Source organism: Aquarana catesbeiana, unplaced genomic scaffold (genome assembly GCF_042186555.1).
Source record: "Aquarana catesbeiana isolate 2022-GZ unplaced genomic scaffold, ASM4218655v1 unanchor232, whole genome shotgun sequence".
NCBI classification, from domain to species: domain Eukaryota; kingdom Metazoa; phylum Chordata; class Amphibia; order Anura; family Ranidae; genus Aquarana; species Aquarana catesbeiana.
Window position 1 is genome coordinate 460,051 of NW_027362660.1, and position 27,020 is coordinate 487,070.

The following is a 27,020-nucleotide window of genomic DNA, read 5'->3' on the forward strand; positions in this document are numbered from 1 at the left end:
TCGGCCAGAGAAAAACCCATATCGGTCGACCTCTAGTCATTACCACTGGCAGTCTCTGGGTGTATGGTTAGTCGGTGTCTGGACCTTGTTATTTGTTTTGTTTGTTTTTCGTTTTTTTTTTTTTTTGTTTGTCCATTGTGTTAGAACTCAACAAACCATAAACCAGTGTGTGCATTTATTGTCTTTCAGCTAACTTCATTTACTTTTATCTGAATATTTAATGAAAACATTTTTGTATGTAATTACCAGATTCCAGTATTGCCTTTTTGCAGCCTTGGTAGCAGCTTTTTTTTTTTCTCCGGGACGTTCCCATCTGCAGATTCGCCCAATTTCCTTTCTGGTTTAACGACGACATCTACTTGGAAGCAACATTATTTTCGTTGAGGTCCAAAGTGCAAACCACCACAAAATATTCTCCTTTTGCTCTGATGTATGGAAGGGAGGTCGTTTTCCTCTCAGAGGTTCTTGTTGACATGACGGTTAGTTATATTTCTGTCTGAAATAAAATATTTTGCCCATAGTAATTTACAAATCTTATCTGCGGTGCATTAAATTTATAAGTGGCTGTGAGTGCTAAGCAGTGTTCATTTTGGCTGTAAATTTGGATTTAGTTTTAGACTTTGATCTTTTGACTAAAATGGCATTTTAGTTTTAGTCCCATTTTAGTCTTCTGCAATTGTTTTAGACCTATCTAGTCAACTAAATCTCCAGTACGTTTTAGTCGACTAAAATCGAATGTGTTTAGTTAAATAATGCATTATTTAAGCATTTCTTTAGAATTTCAAAACTTATACACTCCTGGAGTAAAAAAAATCTAATATGTTATGATTTATTGTTTTAACAAACTACACAGACACGTGCATCGGCACCCCCGCAGAGCAGTGGGCACATGCACTCGCCTTCGGCGGCACGTGCACGCCTGCTATCCCGCTTAAAGGAGCCGACGTACAGCTATAATGGCTCGCGGGATCGTGCCGACCTGCCGCTGTATAATGCCGAAGGCTGGTCGGCAAGCAGTTAAGAAGGCAGAGGAGTATGCCCGTGCTGTTAGAATATCCACATTGCCCCACTTACAAGATGAGGATCTGTCTGACTCTGAAGATGATGTAGAAAAGGAGAATATTGAAAGATCACAGGAAGTGGAAGAAGCACCATCCACATCTAAGCAGCCAGTTTTTCGGTTTCTTTCAAAATGCCACAGAAGACCCAGGCAGAGCATCTCCCCAAACAGGCAGCATAGAGCAGCAGATCAGTCTGACTGGTAATCCGGTGCACACAATCCATTTTGTTCCTTCGAGTCAATTTTGTATTTTTAAAAACACTTAAAAGAGTAATGCAAATAATTTACTGTTGTGATGCGCTGGCTTGACTTGGCTCGTCATTGGAGGTTTTATGTATCTGTGGGGTTGAATTAGTGTACAAAAAATCAAGTTATTCTGATTTTACGTTCTCTCTCACCCCTCAGTCAGCTCTAAGTTGTCTCTCTATAATAAACTACATGTATGGCCCTACCCAGAGCAGGCCTTGGGCCTTTAGGCACCCTGTGCTGTGCAAAAATTATTAATAGAGCCCACATCCCTATAAAATATAAATATAAATATATATTACTATGAAGTGGAGGAGAACCACACCCGGTTTGTAGTTAGTGTCAGCAAACAGGTCTTCCCACCGAAGTTGAAAGGTTGCTGCACTTAAAAATCATTCTTTTATAAAAGAATGATTTTTAAGTGCAGCAACCTTTGAACTTTGTGTGTGTGTGTGTGTGTGTGTGTGTCAGTATATATGTATGTGTGTATGTATATATGTGTGTATATATATATATATATATATATATATATATATATATGTGTGTATATACCCTGTTTCCCCTAAAATAAGACCTAGCATGATTGGCAGTGATGGCTGCAATATAAGCCCTACCCTGAAAATAAGAGCTACAAGGACTTTAACTAGGGCTTATTTGGGGGATAGGGCTTATATTGCAGCCATCACCGACAATCACGCTAGGTCTTATTTTCAGGGAAACAGGGTATATGTGTGTGTGTATATATTTATATATATATATATATATATATATATATAACTATACACATTTGTGAGATACTTCAATTCTGGGAAAGCGGCAGCTTTCCCAGAATGAAATCAATTGAAATGAAATCAATTCCATTCAGTGACACAACATGGACAGACAAACAAACCGCTATTACTTCAGAATAACAAAAGGTATGAAATCTGTCTGCATGAAAGTTTGTTTAAAAAAATCCCTGCGATGTACATGGATAAGACTGTTCCCAACAAAAGTGGAGTTAAGTGTACTGTGCTTACCATTGTATGAATTTCGGGATGAGTTGTCGAATGTCCGCAAATAAAGCTTCAAGTTTGTTGTATTTTTACCAGTGAGTGTCGCTCCAGATGGTTTGCAAAGGGTCTTGTCCTTCACATCACAGCTCTGTACAGTGATCTGAGGAGGCCTGTAATGCTGCAGAGTGCTTTGGACAGTGGTCTGAGGAGGCCTGCAATGCTGCACAGTTCTCTGGGCAGTGATCTGAGGAGGCCTGTAATGCTGCAGAGTGCTTTGGACAGTGGTCTGAGGAGGCCTGCAATGCTGCACAGTTCTCTGGACAGTGGTCTGAGGAGGCCTGCAATGCTGCACAGATCTCTGGGCAGTGGTCTGAGGAGGCCTGCAATGCTGCACAGTTCTCTGGACAGTGGTCTGAGGAGGCCTGCAATGCTGCACAGTTCTCTGGGCAGTGGTCTGAGGAGGCCTGCAATGCTGCACAGTTCTCTGGACAGTGGTCTGAGGAGGCCTGCAATGCTGCACAGTTCTCTGGACAGTGGTCTGAGGAGGCCTGCAATGCTGCACAGTTCTCTGGACAGTGGTCTGAGGAGGCCTTTAATGCTTTGAATAAATCCTCAATCCAGTTGTTGGACTCCCCAACAGACAACCAGGGCAGCACACTTCAAAACATCCCAGTGGCCACCTCCTTTAAATATCTAGGCATGATGGTTACGCCACAACCTCGGGACTACGTCTCACTTAATTTATCACCATTATTAGGCTGAATAAGGGATAAAACCAAAATTTGGTCAAAACCTAAAGATGTCATTAGTGGGAAGTGAACCTCCATAAAAATGTTTTTTATGTCACAGCTCCTCTACATCCTGTATAATACACCCATGGTTGTCCCACTTAAAACTCGCTGTTCGGATCTTTCATCTGGCTCAATAAGCCTCCGCGGGTCAAGCTCAAGCAACTGCAAAAACCTAAAGAGAGTGGGGGATTGGCTATGCCCAACTCCTGGCTATATTACCTGGCAGCTCAGCTGCAACACATTGCTTGGGCTTTGCCCATGGGGTCGGTAAACCTGGCAGGGGGGTCGGACCTGACCACGACTCTGCTACATCCTGTCACAGGAGTAAACAATGTGGCTATGGGGCTGGAGGTACTGTCCTACGCTAAGTCTAATAAACTCTTTCCCACCTATGTGTTAATGCAGAAGGTATGGAATAAGGCCAGACAGCTGCAAGACATCAATGGATTTACAGGTTTTAGATCTACATGGGACAGTGGCCATTATGAGGAACTTCAATCATTTCCATGTGGACCAAGATGGAAGCAGTGTGGCATTACACTTATGATTCACATCGTTTCAAGCGGCAAATTGAACTCATTTGCATCCTTACAGGCTAAATTCAACCTTCCCCAGTCTATGTATTTCCCATATATGCAATTGCACCATGCGGTTATGGCCTAGTCAGAGGGAACTTTGTGGATACAATCTCCGGCCCCCGTTTTTCATCACATGACGGAGGTCTCTCATTTCAAGGGATTCATATCTCAGTGCTATGCCATGCTTTCATCCATACACCTGGAGGGCTTCCCTGCCAAGGTGACACCCCTATGGGAAAGTGATGTGGGCACATTTGAGGATGATCAGTGGGAGGAAGCCCTGCAGGCGGTTCAGATGTGCTCTCTAAATGTGGCACAATGCCTATCCCAACTGTACATTGTATTGTGGGTACATTTACTCCTGCAAGACTGCACAGGATGGGTCTCCGAGAAAACGCAGAATGCACTAGGTGCTCCAGAGATCACGGCGACCTAATCCACCTACTATGACACTGCCCCAAGTTACCTCTTTATTGGTCGGGGGTTGTTGCCACCATCAATAAAGCATTTCAGGTTGCTATGCTGATGGACCCTAAGCCATACATTTTGGGAATATTAAACAATCTCTCAATTGAGCACGTTCCTAAGCAAGCCATAGCCAGAGCACTGTTTCAAGCACGTAAACTTATCCTCAGACACTGGAAGGCGATGGAGCCTCCCACTCTGAAAGAATAGATAACTCAAATGAGGACACCCTGCGGTCGGAGAAGTATATCTTCCAGCATCGGGGTCGCCCTGAAAAATTCAACACACTATGGTCCCCATGGCTGGATACTCCCGGCCTTAGCCCAGTAGAGTTGGTACTAGACAGACTGTTTACATGATACGGAGAGTAACCCCTATTGCTAATGCATGTATAATGTAATGTATATTGGCTCCTTTTATTATGTATGTTATCTTTATCATGCATGTTTGCATGTGGTAATTACTGTATGGTCTATTCCTCAGTAGCATTATCTTTAATCTTTACAAATTTAACAGCTCCCTTTTTAGATTAATATATATTAACTATTTAGGGCTATTCTTAATGTATCTTTGAGTTAGGATCAAGATTGGATACCAAAGAAGTTCTTTACTTATGTTTAATATTTTGTTTATATTCTCCTTGTCGCTGCCATCGCCTTCCTATTACATTCAGAACCACAAGAAAATGGCCACGGTTGTAGCCTCGACGACATCCACAGTAAAATAACCGCTATGCTGTGTTAAGCATAGGGCTTCAAGAAAATGGCCGCTCGTTATTACATTTCATTGACCCTATTTAAGGACACTTCTGGCTTCCGTATTCATTCCCTGATGACTGTGACGACACGTGTAGAAATGTACGGACACCGGAAGTGATGTTTTATCACCAGCTCGCCGCTCCTTTGTTTGTATTTTGTTTCACCTGCTGCTATGTGAGTACTCTGCTGTTTAATAAATTAAATACTTAAACATACTTCACCATTGGAGTCTCCTCTGTCTCTCCTTCTCCCTTGCTGGCCAAAAATATTACCCTGAGAGGAAGATATATGACAAGTATATAGGACATCTATATTGGGCTTTAGGCAGTCCGGAATCAATGAGGAGATATATCCAGAGAGATCATCTGTAGAAAATACTACTCGGACCATTCCCGGCTATTCTGTGTTTGCTGTTTACCTTACAGCAGTAAAGTAAGGGGCCATTACAACCGTTGGGTGTAATTGCACCGTAAATTGAACCTTCACAGTCACTCTGTTACCTTTCTGCTAGATGCAAAAGTCACTTTGTCACTGTTGTCAGAAGCTATTTTTTCAGCATTTTAATTCACTAGCACTTTTCTCTGAAGACGCCATTCATCTATTTTAAACTGTTTTTTACACTTTATGTATTTTCTTTTTTGCTTCATTATTGATGTTTAATGGATTTAATTTATTTATGGACATACCTTTGTTTTTAGAGATAATTTTGCACAGTGAATTTCACTCGCAGTCAATTTTTATTGAATTTTATATTTTGTATTTTACTCACTGTTGTGATTCATGATATTGAGTGATATGTTATATATTCAGCACTTTATTTGATCACGCCAGCATTCATTTTGGAGTGCAGCACCATCTATTGGTTTACTCATGTTACTACTTTGGGGTCGTGTTTGACCCCTGTCGGTGTTTGCTGAAACCAAATATATATATTTTTTATTGCACATTTTTAGTGAGCGCCGGAATACTCTGTTTTATTTTTATTTTATTTGTTAAACTGGCAGTAATGCGCGCAAAACGATATGGCGTTAAACTGGTAGTAACGCACACAGAAGTAGATGGCGTTAAACTGGCAGTAACGCACGCAAAACCATATGGTGTTAAACTGGCAGTAACGCAATCAAATAGACTGTGTTCAACCATCACTACACTGACGCTATCTGAACTGTCCCTACTCTAGCTATACACTAATGTAAAGATTACTGACACGGTCTCACTACAGTGAAACTATCTGAGCTGTTCCTACTCTATACTAATGTATGTATGAATGACACGTCTCACTACACTACAGTGAAACTATCTGAGCTGTCCCTACTCTAGCTGCACACTATGCAAAACTCAATGATGGTCCTCCTCACTACACTCACACTATCCCTAGACTGACACTAAACTAATATTCTACACAATTGAAGCAAAATAGCACAGTATAGCACACTAACTAACTAATAGCACTGAACAGAGCCCTGTTCTATCTCTCCCCATGCCGAAATCACACTGAAAATGGCTGCCATTGAAAGAATACTATTATACTGTGGGGGGGGGGGGGGGAATGAGCCATGATTGGATAAAGTCATGATGACAGTGTCCAATCATGACTCTGACAGTGCTCTGTGCCCTGACTAGCTGAAGCTTTCACTGCTTCAGCCAATCAGGGCTTGTAATGCACTGTTCAGCACCACAATTCATTGTGGTCGGTTCGTGGGGCCAAACAAACAGTCGAACGACCCATTTGTTTGGCTGTTCGTTGAACGTCCGAACAGCGAAAGTTCGACCCGAACTTATGCTCGGGCCAAACCGCTCACCCATCCCTACTCACCAGTACAGTACAGCGTCATTATATGACTGGCGTGGGGTGATCAGGGTGTCACCAGTACAGTGTCATCATATGACTGGTGTGGCGATAATCATGGATGCTGACCGGTGACAGTATATTAAAAAAAAACAAATTTTTGGATTCAACATTTTTTTTTCTTTTTTTTTTTTAACCATCCTGTCATTTCAGTGTCACCATAGTGACATTATACTACCCCAAGTGGGTGATCAGGGATTTTTTTTCTACATTATTGTTGCTGATGATTACTGTTATAATGGCCTTCCATCTATGACAGCTTGCTTACTGTTGGGATCCTATGATTGGCTACAGCTAATCAGATGGTACAGATTGCCAGGTACCATGTGATAGCTGTGGGACAAATCGCACAGTAAGCAAGCGGTTCATGAATGAATGCCGCTTATGACAGTTTGCTTACATATGTGATCGCTATGACTGGTCATAGCGATCACATGATACCTCGGGTGCTCACAGCGACTGGGTACCATGATCAGCTGTCCACCAGACACAGCAGTCATAGGGGAGTGCTAATGCAAAATGTGCTAGGTGATGTACAGGAATGCCACCTAGCCTGGCTGTGCTACCTGTCCTCATTGGATGTACTATGGGCAGGTGACAAGTGGTTAACTAAATATTTCCTGACACTTAGGAGTCTATTCATAAAAGATTTGCATAGCAATTCACACGGTGATAGGCCATGTACATTCTGTGAATTGGGGTAAAATAAAATGCTATTAGGCTATTTGTGCTGAGCTGGACGAAAAGTTTCTAATCATTTAAAAGGAAAAAATAATTTCTTCAGTTACTAGATGGAGCCAATTCCTGTGATACTTATTATCATCATCATCATCACTATATTAAACAAAATACAACCAATATTTGTCATGGCTGGAAAAATTGTCACCTTTTATCCAATAAATTGTTAAAAACAGACCTCTAAGTGTTTGTGAAAGCTTACACCACAGAATGTTCTCAGCCAATGAAAGGTAATGACTCCATTTTTATTTTTCTACTGCTATCAATGGCCAACACAGTACAACACTTCATCCATGTCTTTGGTGATCTCTGATCTCCTTATCAACTGCTTCTTACATGATAAAGATCAGCCATGGAGTATATCTGAGGTGTATATCAGGGTGTGCTTCTTCTCCACATGAGAGCTGTGATGTCCAGCAACATTCATATAGAAGACATTTCCCGCACTCAAGGCACTAATGCACCTCGAGGGTCGTGTGGGATTCCTGATGTACAGGAAAACAGGACTTCAGTGACTAACAATTCCCTCACTCAGGACAGGAAAGTGGCTTCTCCCTTGTGTGAGATCTCTGATGTCTGGAAAGAACAGATTTCTGTGAAAAACATTTCCCGCACTCAGGACAAGAATACGGTTTCTCCCCCATGTGAATTCTCTGATGTGTGTAAAGAAGGTACTTCTGTGGAAAACATTTCCCGCACTCAGGACAGGAATATGGCTTCTCCCCTGTGTGCAATCTCTGATGTATGGAAAAACTGGACTTCCGTGAAAAACATTTCCCACACTCAGGACAAGAATAAGGCTTCTCCCCAGTGTGAGACCTCTGATGTGCGACAAGTTGTGCTTTTATTACAAAACATTTCCCGCACACAGCACAGGAATACGGCTTCTCACCTTTGTGCAGTCTTTGATGTGTGCGATAGAAGGACTTGTCCGAAAAACATTTCCCGCACTCAGAACAGGAGTATGGTTTTTCCCCTGTGTGAGTCCTTAGATGTTTGGCAAGATCTGATTTTTGTACAAAACCTTTCCCACACTCAGGACAGGAATACGGCTTCTCTCCTGTGTGAATTCTTTTGTGCCGATTAAGACTAGATTTAGAATGGAAACACTTCCTGCACTCAGTACAGGTAAACCTCTTATCTGTTGGAAGGACGGCACCATCCCTCACAGTCTGAGGTTCCTCAGGATAAGAGGAATACGATGGTCCATCTACACTGTGTGGTGCCGGCTGGACATTTGAGGTAGCCGGGTTTTCTCCTGGACTATACTGTGTGATGTCCTCATCTTCTACTTTACAGTCTGGAGACAAAGTGAGACAATCCTCTGAGGTTTTCCTCATCTCCCGTCCATGTACTAAAATAGAAATAAAAAGTTTATTTTTAGACATGAGCACAGTGGCGTCGCTAGGGGGTGGCTATTGGGGCTATAGCCCCGAATCTGGGGCCCATAGCCCTGAGTTTCTCTGCCTAACCAGCGGGCCATGGCCTCTCTGCAGCCAGGCCGTGGGTGCGGTGGGCGGGTGGGCTGCATGAGAGCTAGGCAGGCGGATGAGAAAAGCGAGCGGGCAGATGAGCAGAGATTACATCATCTCTCACTGCCTGCCCCGCATCACCGCTCTCCTGCCCACACTCAGAACCGACAACTGCACCTGCCTCTGTGCTAAATAGGAGCGTTCTGCCAGCCTGCCACCAATGCAGCGAAAATGCACGTTTGGTGGCACCGGCTGGCATGGCAAGTAACAATCCGCAAATAGTGGCAGGTGACGTGGCAAGTGATCATCCACATCTGGTGGCAGGCGAAGTGACAAGTGACAATTCGCATCTGGTGGCAGGTGACGTGGCAAGTGACAATCCACATCTGGTGGCAGGTGATGTGGCAAGTCACAATCCAGCATCTGGTGGCAGGTGACGTGACAAATCACAATCTGCAAATGGTGGCAGGTGACGTGGCAAGTGACAATCCACATCTGGTGCCATTTGAGGGTGGCAAGTCACAATTCACATCTTGTGCCAGGTGATGGTGGCAAGTCACAATCCACATCTGGTGCCAGGCGATGGTGGCAAGTGAAAAACTGCATCTGGTGGCAGGAGATGTGGCAATTGACACGCCCAGGGCTCAGACTGCTTCTACATTATGGTGAGTTGAACCACTTCATTCTATCATACAATGTAACAATAGAAATAATGCGCTTCAATCACCCTGACACCATATCAATCATGATGATTAAAGCACCGACACCAGTCATTGCCCGCAAAAAATTGCTTACCAACAACATCAGGCAGCTTTGTCTCTGAGGATCTTACAATTCCACCCTCTAGGTAACTAGTAAATGGGTCCTCTGATCTCCTACTAGTTCATTTCTTTATTCCTGGACCTTAGTCAGAGAGAGAGGAAACAACGAGAACTGTCTTTTATAGGAGTGACGGTATTGAACGGATTATAGGTTGAGTGCTCCAGACCCTCTATCACTCATTGCCATCTTCCCAGCAGTACTGCACTTCCTTATTTACAGAGGTGGCTTTCTAATTAGGCGGTCGCCTAAGGCCTTGCACTTACAGGGGCCTCGTGGCCAATTAATTTGCCTACCATGTGTGTGGGAGGGAATGTCCCCTGCTTGGACTGGCTGTAGGGAATGCCAGGGCTGTATGTCCTAACAAGAGCTGCCTCCCCCCCGAGCTACTCATTCACTCCCTGTGTAAGGCTGCTTAAACACACTGCCCCGCCCACCACAAACTCTGCCAATCAGAGGTTACATCACAACAGGGCTCTGCAGCTCTGTATCCAATAAGGGCGCTGCTGACATCTCCCTCCTCACCCACCACGTGTGCCTGGCTCTGTGTATGCAGCGAGTGCTCAGAGTAGCATGAAGATGCTGGGAGGAGACCAGAGATGACGGGGGGAGTGTGCCTAAGACTGAACACAGGTGAGCTGTGCCATTGCTGCTCATTATCATAGTGGCTCTGTACACTATACAGCTGGGAGCTGTATAGTGTGTGGGCAGACACAATCTGTATTAGGACACACCTGAAGTGTGCATATGAGGGTGGGCTTGTCAACTTACTGCTCTTTCATCTATTAGCTATGTGGGCATGAAGAGTTATGTACAGCTTGGGGCCCCCCACCTCACCATTTACTTGCCACAGTAATGAAAAAAAATGTGCAAGCTCCAGCTCATGCTAAGAGTTTCCGCAGGGCAAAGGACTCTCTACTTACCCCCACATGAAGGAAAGTTGAGTATAAGCATAATGGGCTAGTCATGTCCGCGCAGTCTCTGGCCATCCCTCGTATCATGTCCACACAGTCTCTGACCATCTCTCATATCATGTCTGCACAGTCTCTGACCATCTCTTGAATCATGTCCGCACAGTCTATAACCATCTCTTGTATCATATCCGCACATGTCTCTGAATATCTCTTGTATCATGTCTGCAGTCTCTAACATCTCTTGTAGCATGTCCGCACATGTCACTGACCATCTCTTGTATCATGTCAGCAGTCTCTAACCATCTCCTGTATCATGTCCGCACAGTCTCTGACCATCTCCTGTATCATGTCTGCATAGTCTCTGACCATCTCTTGTATCGTGTCCGCACAGTCTCTGACCATCTCCTGTATCATGTCCACACAGTCTCTGACTATCTCTTGTATCATGTCTGCACAGTCTCTAACCATCTCCTGTATCATGTCCGCACAGTCTCTGACCATCTCTTGTATCGTGTCCGCACAGTCTCTGACCATCTCCTGTATCATGTCCGCACAGTCTCTGACCATCTCTTGTATCGTGTCCGCACAGTCTCTGACCATCTCCTGTATCATGTCCGCACAGTCTCTGACCATCTCTTGTATCGTGTCCGCACAGTCTCTGACCATCTCCTGTATCATGTCTGCACAGTCTCTGACCATCTCTTGTATCGTGTCCGCACAGTCTCTGACCATTTCCTGTATCATGTTCGCACAGTCTCTGACCATCTCTTGTATCGTGTCCGCACAGTCTCTGACCATCTCCTGTATCATGTTCGCACAGTCTCTGACCATCTCTTGTATCGTGTCCGCACAGTCTCTGACCATCTCCTGTATCATGTCCGCACAGTCTCTGACCATCTCTTGTATCGTGTCCGCACAGTCTCTGACCATCTCCTGTATCATGTCCGCACAGTCTCTGACCATCTCTTGTATCGTGTCCGCACAGTCTCTGACCATCTCCTGTATCATGTCCGCACAGTCTCTGACCATCTCTTGTATCGTGTCCGCACAGTCTCTGACCATCTCCTGTATCATGTCCGCACAGTCTCTGACCATCTCTTGTATCGTGTCCGCACAGTCTCTGACCATCTCCTGTATCATGTCCACACAGTCTCTGACTATCTCTTGTATCATGTCTGCACAGTCTCTGACCATCTCCTGTATCATGTATGTAGTCTCTGGGAGGGAAGTCTACAGAGGAGTCAAGAGCGCTGCCAGGACAGGGCTCACGGGAGGAGTCAGACGTGTGTGTACTGTGCAGAGGGGAATATGGGGTGAATACAGAGCCACAATGCTGGAGCCCAGAGAGGACCATCTGACTGAGCCCTGCATGGTGCGCCTGAGAGGAGGTCAGTGACAGCCCTGCAAGGCCAGTCTTAGGGGGATCAGTGATTTAAGGGGAAGTGAATACAGTAAGGTAAGGGAACACTGATATAAAAGGTTCCCCCTTATATTAGTAACCCCCCTGACCTTAGTGCATTAACTCTGTGGAAGGGGGTCTGTGGTCACTAGAGTCCCCCCCACATCATTGTTCCCATTGGAACGCTGCAGACCCTGATGTAAAGGGAAACTCTAATGTAAAGGGGAATGCTGAGCACTCTGATATAAGGTGATCTCTGGTCACCAGAGCCCCCCTTTACATCAGAGTTCCCCTTTACAAGAAAGTCTGCAGCATTCCCCTTTACATCAAAGGGCCCCTTGCACTGTAAGGGGGGATCCTGCAGACTCTGAAGTAAGGGAGAACTTTGTGCTGGCTGGGTTATATTAACTGACCTTCATGTAAAAGGATAAATATGGGTTAATGACTTTTGTTGCTAGTTGCAGCCGCACACATTTTATCTATATTTGTGTGCGTGTAATATTTATATATATATATATATATATATATATACACATACATATCCTATGTTTAATGATCTTTGATTAAAGAAGAATTGGTTAGAGAAAATTCTAGAAACTGTGAATTCATAGTTCAAAGGATTTAAGGCTCCTAATATATGAAATATTACAAAGTCGCACAATTTTGCAGCAATTTCAGGGAATGCCTGTGTAAACTTGAGGTCTATGGACTTCAACTCGCATCAAAGTCGAACCAAAGTAGTACAGGGACTACTTTGAAGTCGGTGCGACTTGAAGTCGCACAGATATGAATGGTTATCAATGGGAATCATGAGGTATGACCTGTCATGCAACTCTCATGTCCAAAGTCGCACGAGTGTGAAAGGGGCCTAATACAGTTAATTTTTATCACTTGAATAATTTTTCCCATTATGGGCGTGAGTGGGGCGTTTTGTACAAGATTTGCCTTAGGCCTCAAAAAGCCTAGAGCTGCCTCTGCTTTTTTAGTCCATGATTTAGTCATGAATAACAGTGGGGCTGAGCCCCACCAGAGGTCAGAGAGAGTGAGGATGGGGGAGAACATCCAAGATGAAGACTGGACTAATCCTGAAGACCACCATCATTGGGTTACATAGGAGAGAAGTGTCTGAATTGGCCTGGGGGGCAATGGGTTAATTACCGTAAGTAATATACAAATAATTATTATATATTCATATATGCATTTGGGTGGCAAAAATATGAATGCAATCTATACACTGGGGGGAGAACCTCTGGGGGAATCTAGGATGGAAAAGGACCTGGGGGTCCTAGTAGATGATAGGCTCAGCAATGGCAGGCAATGCCAAGCTGCTGCTAACAAAGCAAACAGAATATTGGCATGCATTAAAAGGGGGATCAACTCCAGAGATAAAACGATAATTCTCCCGCTCTACAAGACTCTGGTCCGGCCGCACCTAGAGTATGCGGTCCAGTTCTGGGCACCAGTCCTCAGGAAGGATGTACTGGAAATGGAGCGAGTACAAAGAAGGGCAACAAAGCTAATAAAGGGTCTGGAGGATATTAGTTATGAGGAAAGGTTGGGAGCACTGAACTTATTCTCCCTGGAGAAGAGACGCTTGAGAGGGGATATGATTTCAATTTACAAATACCGGACTGGTGACCCCTCAATAGGGATAAAACTTTTTCGCAGAAGAGAGTTTACCAAGACTCGTGGCCACTCATTAAAATTAGAAGAAAAGAGGTTTAATCTTAAACTACGTAGAGGGTTCTTTACTGTAAGAGCGGCAAGGATGTGGAATTCCCTTCCACAGGCGGTGGTCTCAGCGGGGAGCATTGATAGCTTCAAGAAACTATTAGATAAGCACCTGAATGACCACAACATACAGGGATATACAATGCAATACTGACATATAATAACACACATAGGTTGGACTTGATGGACTTGTGTCTTTTTTCAACCTCACCTACTATATTGTTTTTCAGGTAATTTACTATATTTTCAAAATCTGTACTCAAGCAGGTGGCTTAACGGACAAATTACTGAAGTTTGAAGTTATAACTTCCAACCAGTAATTTCACAGTAAATAGATAAATAATAAATTGTTATAACATATAGCATTATATTATAAGTTTTAGCTTGTACCTTTTCAGCATTCTGCCCTCTTAACTGTGTGAGAAAAACATGGCATTATGGGTAAACCTTATACCCATAAACACATGTTTTTTCCTTCTAATTAAGAGGGCTGGGCTGGAAGGGAGCATGTGTCTTTTAGACACATGCCCCCTTCTATGACACTGCAGTAAGAGGCGTGCCTCCACTGCAGCATTTTTATTGGACAGCTGGGGCCAATGGTACTTTACCATTGGTCCAAGACTCCAAGCTGTCCATTGAGCTCAGTGCCTCTGACAAGAAGTTAGGAGAGGCACTGTAAGCTCATCCTCTCAGTCTGCTGCAAATAGAGTGTGCCAGCTTGTATTTAAACTGGCTGCTCTGTATGTAGCTTCTGACAGGCTGCACAAGGAGCCCCATATCTCTGGAACCATAGGTCCTAGGATCCCCAAATCTTGACCAGTGGCGGGGTAGATCTTCAGCTACATATCCCTCTGTAAGGGTAATGGGTGCTACACTTACTGAGGTTATTGACTCCTCCCTCATTATCACTTTCTGTTTAGGATTACAAAGTTCAGCTATCGGCTAATTGCCAGCTCCTATCTCTCCACAGTGACTCCCCTGTTGATGATATCCTGCTCGTCAGTCCTGCTTACTTAAGCCGTCCAGCCCAAAAGATCTCTGCCTTCGCTTTGGTCAGCATTACAGAGACTTTCTCCTGCGCTCCTGTTAAAGACTTGCTTGGCTGACATTCCTTCTGGCTCGATCCTGCTTGCTGTTCCACTAGGCTGATTCCTGGCTTGTCTGACTATCCGTTCCAGATACCAAACTTTGGCTATGTTTTGACTACGTTTGTTCTATTTACTTTTATTATTAAACAAGTTTGATTTAACTGTACTTCTGTCTCGGTCTGATTCATGGTTTCTGCCAGTAGACGAAGGCCATGAATTCAGAAGATGCAGTCAATCCACGTGTTGGCAATATTTTTTCCACATTGGATGAGCAGGATCACCGCATGCATCAGTTTTCCATGGCATTACAAATGCTCCTGAGTCACACGGCTCACCTGGAATCTCCCACTGTGGCTGATCCAGTAGAACCTATGTTGCAGGCTGTGCCTGCTGCTGCTCCAGTCTCTGTGCAGGAACCCGCCTCGAGTATTGCCTCTATAAGAGGTATGTCTGGTTCTGCTCTGCTTCCCCAGCAATTTGGGGGCGATCCAGACCAATGCAGAGGGTTTCTCAACCAGGTTGAGATATAATTTGAGATGCTGCCCCAGGCGTTTCCCATGGACAGAAGCAAAAGTAGGTTTTGTGATATCTTTGCTTTCTGAGAGCTTTGGCCTGGGCAAACCCTCTATGGGAGATGCAAATACCCATTGTCCTGAGTTACCGAGAGTTTGTGGCTTCCTTTAAAAGGGTATTTGACATTCCTGCACGTTCCGCTTCTGCTGCCAAGTGCCTCATGTCCATCAAACAGAGTACGAGAACTGTTACCGATTACGCCATTGAATTCTGTACTCTGGCAGCAGAGGTTGCTTGGAACAATGAGGCCCTTGTGGCTACTTTTTCTCATGGTCTCTCGGATACCATCAAGGATGAGATAGCAGCCTGAGATATACCCACTGAGCTGGAGTTGATCACGTTTGCCATCCTCATTAACTCCAGACTCAGAGAAAGACTCTCTTTTAAGGAGCGCTTGCGGAAGCCTCCTGTACATTTGTCTGAGCTTTGCAGTCCCACCCTTGCCTCCCTCACCTCCCATGCCTCCTGGTACCGAGTCAGTCAGTGAAGGTGAACCCATGCACTTGGTCTTCACACGTCTCTCTGCAGATGAGAGAGCACTTAGGAGGAGGGAGAGATTGTGCCTTTATTGTAGCCTTTGAAGTCTTGTCCTACCCGTCCAGGGAACGCCTGAACCATGAGGTCCTTTCACGGACAGACCTTAGGTGGTGTTGTTTTATCCCCAGTTACCCTCTCTTGGGCTAAGTCGTACGTCGAGATACAGGCTCTAATTGACTCTGGGGCTGCAGGCCTGTTCATTGATGCTGCCTTTATATCGAAGCACTCAATTCTGCTGCAGCTGCGTGACACTCCACTTGCCATTAAGGCTCTTGATGGGAGACCTCTACAGCCTGCCCATGTGACTTATGAGGCTGTTCCATTCAACATGGCCGTAGGAGCTCTTCACCATGAGATAATCCAATTCCAAGTTATTTCCTCACCTAAGTTTCCGCTGGTTATTGGTTATCCTTGGTTACAGAGACACAACCCCTCTTTTGATTGGCTCCATGCTGAGGTTGTCTCCTGGTCGCCACAATGCAGTAAGACATGCTTCCAGAAGGTAGCCAAGGTCCTGTGCACCTCTTCACTCTCCTCTCTGCTGTAGGAGTATGACAATTTTAGCAATGTCTTCGACAAAGTTCAAGCTGGTAGTTTTCCTCCATACCGGTCGTATGATTGTGCAATTGACCTTCAACCTGGTGCCATACCCCCTCGTGACCAGGTTTACCCTTTGTCAGTCTTGGAGGATAAGGCCATGGAGGAGTATGTTGCAGACGCACTTTCTCAAAAATTTTAATCCGCAAATCCTCGTCTCCTGCTGGTTTCTCTTTTGTAAAAAAGAAGAGTGGTGAACGAAGACCTTGCATGGATTATAGGGGTCCCAATCGTTTCATGATTAAGAATGCTTACCTGATTCCGCTGATTACGGAGTTATTTGACCGCTTCAAAGGAGCAACGGTTTTTACGAAGCTTGATTTGAGAGGGGCATACAATCTTGTGAGGATTAAAGCAGTAGTAAACCCGCTGACTTTTTGTTTTCCTACCTGTAAGGGAAAAAGCATAATGAGCTAGTATGCACCGCTCAGCCCTTCTTCTCTGAGCTGGCCACTCAGCTGTTGACTAATTGCCAGCTCCTATCTCTCCACAGTGACTCAACTGTTGATGATATCCTGCTCGCCAGTCCTGCTTACTTAAGCCATCCAGCCCAAAAGATCTCTGCCTTCACCTTGGTCAACATCACAGAGACTTTTTCCTGTGCTCTTGTTACAGACTTGCTTGGCTGACATTTCTTCTGGCTCCAGATCCCGCTTGTTGTTCCACTACGCTGGTTCCTGGCTTCCTAACTTTCTGGCTTGTCTGACTGTCCGTTCTGGTTACTGAACTTTGGCTATGTTTTGACTACGTTTGTTCTATTTACTTTTATTATTAACCACCTGACGTCGGAGCTATGGCCGAATGACGGCCACAGCGCGGACCTGCATTCCCGGTCCCGGCCCCTTACCATGTGATCAGCTGTCAGCCAATGACAGCTGATCACATGATGTAAACAAAAGATCGGTAATCGTTTTGTTTTTTTTTTTAATCACGCTGACAGCGTGAGTAGAAAAAAAAGCTGATCACCGGCTGGGATGGAAGAGGCACATCTGCCTCATCAGTGCCACCTACTAGTGCCAATTAAAAGAGGCCACAGTGCCACCTAACAGTGCCACCTATCAATGCCCACCTGTAGTGCCAATCAGTGCCACCTGGCAGTGCTGCCCATCACTGCCGCCTCATCAGCGTACATCAATGAAGGAGAAAAATGACCCATTTTAAATTTTTTATAACAAAATTTTAAAAAATTAAAAAAAATTTTTTTTGAAAAATTCCGTTTTTTTACATTTTTTTTAACAAAAGGAAAAAACTGCAGAGGTGATCAAATACCACCAAAAGAAAGCTCTATTTTTGGTGAAAAAATGATAAAAATTTCATTTGGGTACAGTGTTGTATGACCGCGCAATTGTCATTCAAAGTGCATCAGCGCTGAAAGCTGAAAATTGGTCTGGATAGGAGGGGGGTTTAAGTGCCCTGTAAGCAAGTGGTTAAACAAGTGTGATTTAACTGTACTTCTGTCTCTGTCTGATTCATGGTTTCTGACAAAAAGTTTATGCGCCTATCAAATCATGAGATATAAAATACCCTGCTGGTAGGAAATGGGTGAAAAAGAAGTCAGGACTATGTAATGTACAACTTATTATATAAAATACAAAAGTTAGGATCTTATAGTATCAGAATGATGTAATGTACAACATAGAGTATATAGTGCAGGGGTCAGGGGTATGTCATGTAATATATATATATATATATATATATATATATATATATATATATTATATATTATATAGTGTAAGGGTCAGGACTCATAATATTGGTATTCAGTAATCACTGGAAGCTGTTTACATGAGACAAGTTGTCAAGGTAACACACCGCTGCCTCCCGTCTCCTGAGACTGCACTCAGTGACTTGGGTCTGAGACTATACAGACATATCCCTCCAACTGGCACAGCCAACAAGTAGTCCTTGGAGAATTGTTCAGTCAGAGATCTTCCTAGACCCAGGCATGGCGAAAAATCTAAATTTTTCTTCCAGCTGAACCTCAGAATCTCCATAAATCCAGTCTAGATACATAAATTGTGTCTGCAGCACAGAGGATGAATATCCGAGAGAAATACAGGACAGGGAACACAGCTCAGGAAAGTGACCAGGGTATTACAGGCTGATATCACCCAGTTTTTGCCCTACTCTGGTCCAATCAGTGAGCAGTATGGAGGAATGTATTTAGTGTTAATGACCCACCTGTGCTGATCTCTGTAGGAGTGTCCTCCTCTATAAATGTCCCCGTTATTCCATCCTCCTCCATAGACTGCTGATCATCCCTCACGTACCTCTCTTCTTCTTCTGCTTTAACCTCAAATTCTATATCAATTGGATCTCCACTCTAAATCAAGAAAATGAGAGAGAATATCATCTGTAAGATATAAGCTTTATTATTGTGACATCACATAAAAAATCCACACATTTTCTAAACAAGTCTGTGTTTTACAATCTCCATCCCACCAACCTTGTAACAGTGAGCGATGGTGTGACCTTCCTGTGTGGAATCCCGAGAATACAGAGGATGGGGACATCTCTCTGGTGGGTTCCTGGTATTAGGTGGCTCCATCATATCCTTGTGTCCTTCTGAAAACTCCTCCACCACTCCATATTCCTCATCCTCCTCTTTATCCTCTTCTTTAACAACAATATTATAATCCCCGAGGTTTCCACTCTGAATATATAATAAAACATTCATTGTAACAAACATGCTGTGTATAAATCAGAACTACCAATAATTGTCAATCATCTACCTGATGATGGTGAGGGATGGTGTGATCTTCCTGTGTGGAATCCCGGGAATACAGAGGACGGGGACATCTCTCTGGTGGGTTTCTGTAACTGGATGACTCCACTATGGTGTCCTGGTACAGATCTTTGTGTTCTTTTGGAAACTCTGACTCCTTCATCACCCCATCCTCATCATCCTCCTCTTTTATCTCTTCTTTACCCTCAACTTTACAATCTCTTAGGCTTCCACCCTGAATATATAATAAAAATTAATCAATGGCAACAATGCAGATAATGTACAGATCCTAATGATACTATCAGTGATTGTTCCTCATCTACCTGATGATGGTGAGGGATGGTGTGACCTTCCTGCGTGGAATCCCAGGAATACAGAGGACGGGGACATCTCTCTGGTGGGTTCCCATTACTGGATCCATCTGTAGGAAACACACACACTGACTGAATACATTGTTTCTATGTGTTATGTGGGATCTAGGTGGACCCTCCGTACTGCTCTCTCCTTTACAATAAAGTCTCCTCTTACCCAGTGATGTGAGGGGTGGCTGATTGTCCATCATGACGTCCTTGTAGAGATCCTTGTGTCCTTCTAAATACTCCCACTCCTCCATGGAGAAATAGACAGTGACATCCTGACACCTTATAGGAACCTGACACACACAATGATACAGTCACCATCCAGACACATCCCTTGTCTGTTACTGGATAATGTCCCAGAATTCCCAGCACCGCTCACCTCTCCTCCATGATCTCTCTGGTGACTTCTAGAACCTTCGTTGTATTTCTCTATTCTATCAGGGAGGGAGGTGGAGGCAATGTAATGGTCATATGATCTCCAGACTTCACAGGTGGAAAATTCTAGATCTGAACACAAATAGTAAAATCAAATGATATTCCCAGAATCCTCCTCACCTCACCATTCATGTCTCCATTTTATTAAAGCCCCATTTTGGGCTGAGGTATAACTTACCCACAGAGGACCCCCCACACTATGCATGTTCAAAGCTAATGTTATTACATACAACACAGGACCAATAGTGCCACTTTGCTAGTGAGGATTCTAAGGGTCCACCCACATCCTAAAAGCGTCAGAAAAAAAGAGCCAGATGAAGGGACAGTGGTGGGAGGCATAGGACATATTGACTGTGGTTGGATGGACATTTGGATGTGGAGATTTGAGGGGTCCTCTATATGAGGCTCCTGTGCAAACCAAATCATTGTTCCTGGGTGTGTCCTACCTCTCCTAAACCGAACAGTGAACTTTGACCTTTACCATACAGAAATCTGTCAGGAATCTGTGAAAGTAAGCTCTCATGTGATCAGGTGATGTGCGGAGGAACGGAGTGTAAATAGCAGACAATTTTCTCCAGAGCTCCTAATGGTGGGGATGGATTTTGCTGAGTGCTGGTGCCAAGTTTCCACCCCCCAGGATCACTGTAGGTGAAAAGCTGTGTAAGAGGATATGATGAGGAGGAGATCCAGGAATCAGGATAAAGGTCAGGACAAGCAACAGACGAGCGCATCCAAGAGATGAAGCCGGGGTCACTACACAGAAAATCAATCCAAGGAAACAACAGGCAGGACGAGGAATAGCAAGAAGGAGCTCAGAGACAAATGAGAATATTGCTCAGCCAATGGGAGATTATCTCAGCATGACTTACATAATGAAGGAGATGAGGGGGAGGGGAGGAAGTCACTTATGGTGACCATAGAGACATGGAAATTCAGCTGGTTCAGCAGGGATCGGTCACATTTCATCCATGTGTGGTCACTGCCGGATAAAAGTCACTCCATCAGCGGCTGCAGCCAATAGCTTCATCACTGATCTGTGTATTCTGAGAGCGGAGGAGCGCCCCCCATTGTCAGAATACAATAGTGCAGTGGGGAGGATTCCCCCATCCCCCTCCAATGTGTGGATGGGGGAATCACTTCATTTTTTTCCTCTCATCCCGCTAATTGAACGATAAAATTGAACCATGTATGGCCAGATTTGGAAGCAAAATATATTAATCATCAACTGATCCCCCTGAAGGGGTTAATCTTCATATTACCTCCTCTGCCGCAAGATCCAGATAATGTCTCCTTTCTACTTCCTCTCACGTGGAACTTCCTGACATCACTTCCTGTCTGTATTCCATAGAGACTTCCTGTCTGGGTAGAAGTGAGATCACCACCTTGTGGAGCTCAGAGGAACTGCAGCCCCGAGAAACGTCTTTTAGTGTGAGCACGGTGTTCTGTCAGATTAGGTGACCTGTCAAATCTGGTAACAAAAGTGACGCTCCATCGCAGCCATCTTGGTACACCCCGCACTCGTCCACAGGAAGCCTAAAGTTAGAAGGCGGCAATCGGAGATCTTTTTTTTTATATAAATTCTTTATTTTTATTTTTTCATATATCAAAACATTATACAATCATATCAAATAAGGATTCATAGTGCACAACACCACAGTCATATATATTTTGTTTTTTCTTCTTATCTTAATCCTAATTGATATTAATTATCATGTTGCATGCTCAATCTCTTAACAAAATAAACACCATTTCTTTTTCCTTTCCAAGAACAAGTCCTGGTTTTGCCTCTATAGGCAGAGAGATAAACAATGAGAGAGAGAAAAAAAAACATTGAATCCTCCTCCCCCTCCCCATAAGGCCCATCTCAGACATATTCACTGCCCAGTCTCTAACTATTAAATAACTATCTCAGGATTGACCAACATTACTCAGATAGGAGAGTCTGTTCCCTATATTGAAAGTAGGGATTCCAGACCCTCCAATATTTTTCCTCCTGTTCTTTCAGTGTCATAGTCAGATCTTCCATTTGTTGAATTTCCGAAACCCTTGCCATCCACTGTAATCTCATTGGGGATACATTACTTTTCCACAATACTGGAACACAAGCCTTTGCTGCAGTGAGCAAATGTTTTTAACAGTGAGTTTTTATATTTTTCGTTTGACAACGGGGTGTCATGCAAGAGAAAAGCTGCCAGATTCTCTCCAAGTGACACACCCGTAATCGTTTCAACGTTTTCCTCAACCATCTTCCAGAATTCCCTCAACATTGGACATTCCCAAAAAATATGTATCATGGTGCCTTACGATTCCTGACATCTCCAGCATACATCCGATACAATGCTGCTGGTGTTCTATACCACCTCCGTAAGGATTTTATAGCCCCCTTCTCGATATCTACTTGCCAGTGAGGCTTTGTGAGCGAAAAATAAAATCCTATCCCTTTGTGCCTGTGAGAAAGATACCCCCAGATCTCTTTCCCAACATTGCAGAAAAGGCAATTCATGTGGGGCTTCTATTTCAATTAGCAGGGCATATAGATATGACAGTGAGTGTTTCAATCATTCCCCCTTTAAACATATCTGTTGAAAAGTCGAGGGGTCACGTATTAAAGTAGGGATTCTTAACTGAGATCGAATATACGTACTCAACTGTAACCGGCGAAGGAAATCTAGGTCTGCTGAGAAATTGCCTTCAACCTCTCTATTTGTCATCACTTGCCCTTCTATTGAAAAATGATCTATCATTCCTGGCTGAAAAGTCGATGTGTCCAGAACTGGAACCATGGGAGTCGGATCTGGCAAGATAGTGGTGGTTTTAAAGATCTTCTTAACTGTTCGTAGGGTCACACCCACCATTGGGTGTCTCTTCGCAGATTGCGGAATGTCTCTGTCTGGAATCCAGACAAGCCCCTCCAAAAGGTAAATCAATATTTGCCTGTTCCATGTGGATCCCATATTGTCTTTAAATGCACACACCAATCCACTACCCGTGCCAGATGAGAGGCCTCATAGTATTTAATTGGATCCGGGACTCCCACACCCCTTTCTCCTTTGGAAGCGATAGAATATTTCTACACATCCTCGCTGGTTTTTCGGCCCAAATGAACTTCATAAACTCTGATCTAATATCTTTCAGAAAGCCCATGGGGATTTGTATGGGTAGTGTCTGTTATAGGTATAACAGCCTAGGGTATATAACCCTGTTTCCCCGAAAATAAGACCTAGCGTGATTGTCGGTGATGGCTGCAATATAAGCCCTACCCCCCAAATAAGCCCTACTCTGTTTCCCCGAAAATAAGCCCTACCGTGAAAATAAGACCTACAAGCCCTTTAACTAGGGCTTATTTGGGGGGTAGGGCTTATATTGCAGCCATCACCGACAATCACGCTAGGTCTTATTTTCGGGGAAACAGGGTAGGTATAGGCATAACATTCATTTTGATAATATTGATCCTACCGAACCATGTAAAAACCTTCCTATTCCATCGCTGAAAATCTCATTTAAACTGGCGCATCATAGGGGCAAAGTTAAGTTCAAAGGCCCTCGACTGTTTCTTCGGTATCTTTGTTCCTAGGTAACAAACATGAGAATTTGTCCATTTAAACGCAAACTGGGAAGCGATCTGGTGTTGAAGAGCAGCATCCAGCTCCACCCCCATCGCTTCTGACTTTTCATAATTCACCTTGAATTTAGACAGTGCCCCATATGTACGCAGTTCCTGTAGTAGGGATGGAAGGGATATTACTGGCGAAGAAACAAAGAACATCAAATCATCCGCATAAGCGGCAATTTTATGTTCTCCGCCTTTTGTTAAAACACCTCTAATATCCCCGTTGGCTCGTGTCATTCTCAAAAGTGGTTCTAGGGTAAGAACAAAAATGATAGGAGACAATGGGCACCCCTGGCGAGTCCCGTTTCCTATTGGGAAGGGATCTGACAATATATCATTGATCTTAACTCGTGCTGTCGGGGTTGAATATAGATTTGAGTACCAGCTCTGCATCCCCACCCCCAGGCCAATATGTTGTATCATAGCTTTTAAAAATCTCCAGTCAACCCTATCAAATGCCTTCTCCGCATCTGTGGATAACAGCACTAAGGGGATATGATGAGTTTGGGAGAGATGTATAGCGCTCAGCACCTGCTGAGTATTCTCTCTACCCACTCTATCTGGGGTAAAGCCCACATGATCGGGATCTATCAGCATAGGGATGAGGGGCATTAATCTCGTTGCTATGATCTTCATAAAGATTTTTAGATCAACATTGAGCAAGGAAATTGGGCGGTAGCTATAGCAGATAGAGGAGTCTTTCCCCTCTTTAGGTATGACTGCTATGTGGGCTAGTAGTGTATCTGCTGGTATTATCTGCCCTTCTCGTAATGAGTTAAAGGTGGTCACAAATCTCTGTGCCAGTTTCTCTGAAAATAACTTATAATAAGATAGGGTGTAGCCATCCGGCCTGGGGGCCTTACCCGATTTCAGAGACTTGAGAGCCACCTGAAACTCCTCAGTCGTTATTGGGGCCTCCAGCTCTTTCCCTATATCTTCCGGTAGCCTCAGCATTCCTGAGACTTGAAAATATCTCCCTGCATCATCCAGTCTACTGTCTGTCGACACAGGGGAGTACTGCCCCTCCGGCTGATATAGATTTGCATAGTAGTCCCTAAAAGCTTGTGCTATCTTTTGTGAAGAGTTCTTCTACATCAGGTTAATTTAGCCTTTGCCTTATCTATAAGTAGTGAGTTTAACTGTTCACGTAGACGCGCAAGCTTTTCCTCTATCTGTGGGGTTTGTAATCTCTTGTGAGTTTCCCATGTCCGGATATCTCTATGTAGCAAATCTATCTGTGCTGTCAGAAGACATTTCCTATTCGCCCGCAGAGATATCAAGATCCCTCTTATAACACATTTGTTATATACTTCCCCTGTGTCGTTAGTTTCAAAAAAGGATTCCAACTCTTGTGCTATCTGTCTCTCATATTCCGGGTCTTTCAGCAGTGTCTCATTAATTTTCCAATGCCATTCCCGAGGCATTGATTTCCCTACTTCTATACTACAGCATGTCGGTGCATGATCCACTAGGGTAAATGAGCCTATATAGGCCTCCGATATGTTTATCAAAACATTCTGTGAAAGAAAACTATAATCAATTCTGGTGTATGTCTTGTGTTTGGCTGAAAAAAGTGTATAATCCCTATCATGTACGTGTAAAGTTCTCCACGTATCCACCAACTGAGAATCATGAAGGATTTTTTTGACTTTACGTAATTTGGCATTTGAGAGATGAGAAACTCCTTTCGACACATCCATCAAAGGATCAATCACTATATTAAGATCTCCTCCAGTCAACAAGAGGCCCTCCTTGTGTTGTTGTACAAGGTGAAGATATGTCTCCAATGTGGAGACCTGGTCCTCATTTGGCAAATATAATTTAACAAGAGTAACTTTTTACTCACAAAGAAGCCCTCTGACGATGAGGAGACGTCCCTTCTCATCTGTGATTACTTTTAGTTCCTTCCATGGGATCTGTTTAGAAATAAGAATTGAAACCCCACTTGATTTAGATGACTTGAGAGGCACTTTGATACACCGTCAGGAATCTATGATTTCTTAATCTAGGAATTTTATCTTTTCTGAAATGTGTCTCCTGCAGAAAAATAATATGAGATTTAAGTCTCCATAATTCATCTAGTAACCTAGTTCCTTTCTCTGGGCTATTTAAAGCCTTTACATTATATGATGTCAAGGTTACCTTAGTCATCTTATCCCCTCAGAGAAGTGATAAATCAGGAGGGGGGAAAGTAAGCAAACAACCAGGGATGGGGGGAGAGCAAAAACGAGGGAGAGGGGGGAGAAAGAGGGGGAGAAAAAAAATAATAATAGTTTACCGCCCAAAAGAAAAAAGAAAAAAGAAACACCTCTGATTCCTCACCCACTGGTGGAGAGGTGTTTATAGTGGGGAGAGTAATCAAGCAAGATAGAGATTTGAGATGTAATACTAACACCAGTGCATCCCTAATATTCTGTTTATAACACCCTTTATTTACCCAGAGGGGTATATACTATATATATACTATAATCATTAGACATGTGCGCCGTCAATAAATTTGTTTCGTTTGTTTCGTTCCATTCCGTATCAGAATTAATTCGTATTTCGTAATTCGTGTCCAAAATTTCGTATGAAATACGAATTTTCCTTAGGTTCGTTAACTTTTCGTAACAATTACGAATGTTCGTTATGATGAATTTATCATTATGAGGGGCTCCCACCATCCCTGTGCTGTGCTGACTTCCTGGGTTTTTAACTTTTAGGCTCGTTAACTTTTTTGTAACAATTACGAATGTTCGTTAGGAATTTGGATCCGAAATTGGTAAACGAAATTTCGTACAAAATTCGGAAGCATAGCAATTCGTATTTCGGATCCTCCCCAATGTACGAATTTACCGATATTCGTACGAATTTTCGATTCGTACGAAACTAATCGCACATGTCTAATAATCATTTCTTAACAGTCACAGCATCTCTATGTTATGCCTACAATATAAACCTCTGTAATAAAAAGGACCATAGTTCTTGGTCCACCCGCCCCCCTCCCCCCATGAGAAAAAAAAAAAAAAACAAGTATTTACCGCCCAAAATAAATAAATAAATAAATAAATAAAAAAGAACACCCCATATTGTGAAATCTTATCTATTAAAAAAAAAAAAAAAAACATTCAAGAATCACATGTGTGATCTATTATGCGCTTCATCAACACTTCAACCTGTGAACATTACCAACACAGATATTACCCCCCTAACCCCCTCCCTCTTTACCAACCACCCCCCACCCCCTCCATGTTTCCCCCACTCCTGTCTCCCTTTATTTTATGTCTATCCTAATACCCCCT

At 43.6% G+C, this 27,020-nt stretch overlaps 1 protein-coding gene across 1 annotated transcript in view; it reads right to left on the reverse strand.

Moving 5' to 3' along the window:
* The window catches only part of LOC141121795 (uncharacterized), a 329,972-nt gene that overhangs the window by 183,470 nt on the left and 119,482 nt on the right, over nucleotides 1–27,020 (reverse strand). Inside the window, exons 4-6 of the mRNA XM_073611515.1 lie at nucleotides 19,864–19,987; nucleotides 19,659–19,756; nucleotides 19,343–19,570 (exon numbers count right to left, since the gene is read on the reverse strand). Coding sequence (XP_073467616.1) covers nucleotides 19,343–19,570; nucleotides 19,659–19,756; nucleotides 19,864–19,987 — 450 coding nt within the window. The remainder of the gene's footprint in view (nucleotides 1–19,342; nucleotides 19,571–19,658; nucleotides 19,757–19,863; nucleotides 19,988–27,020) is intronic.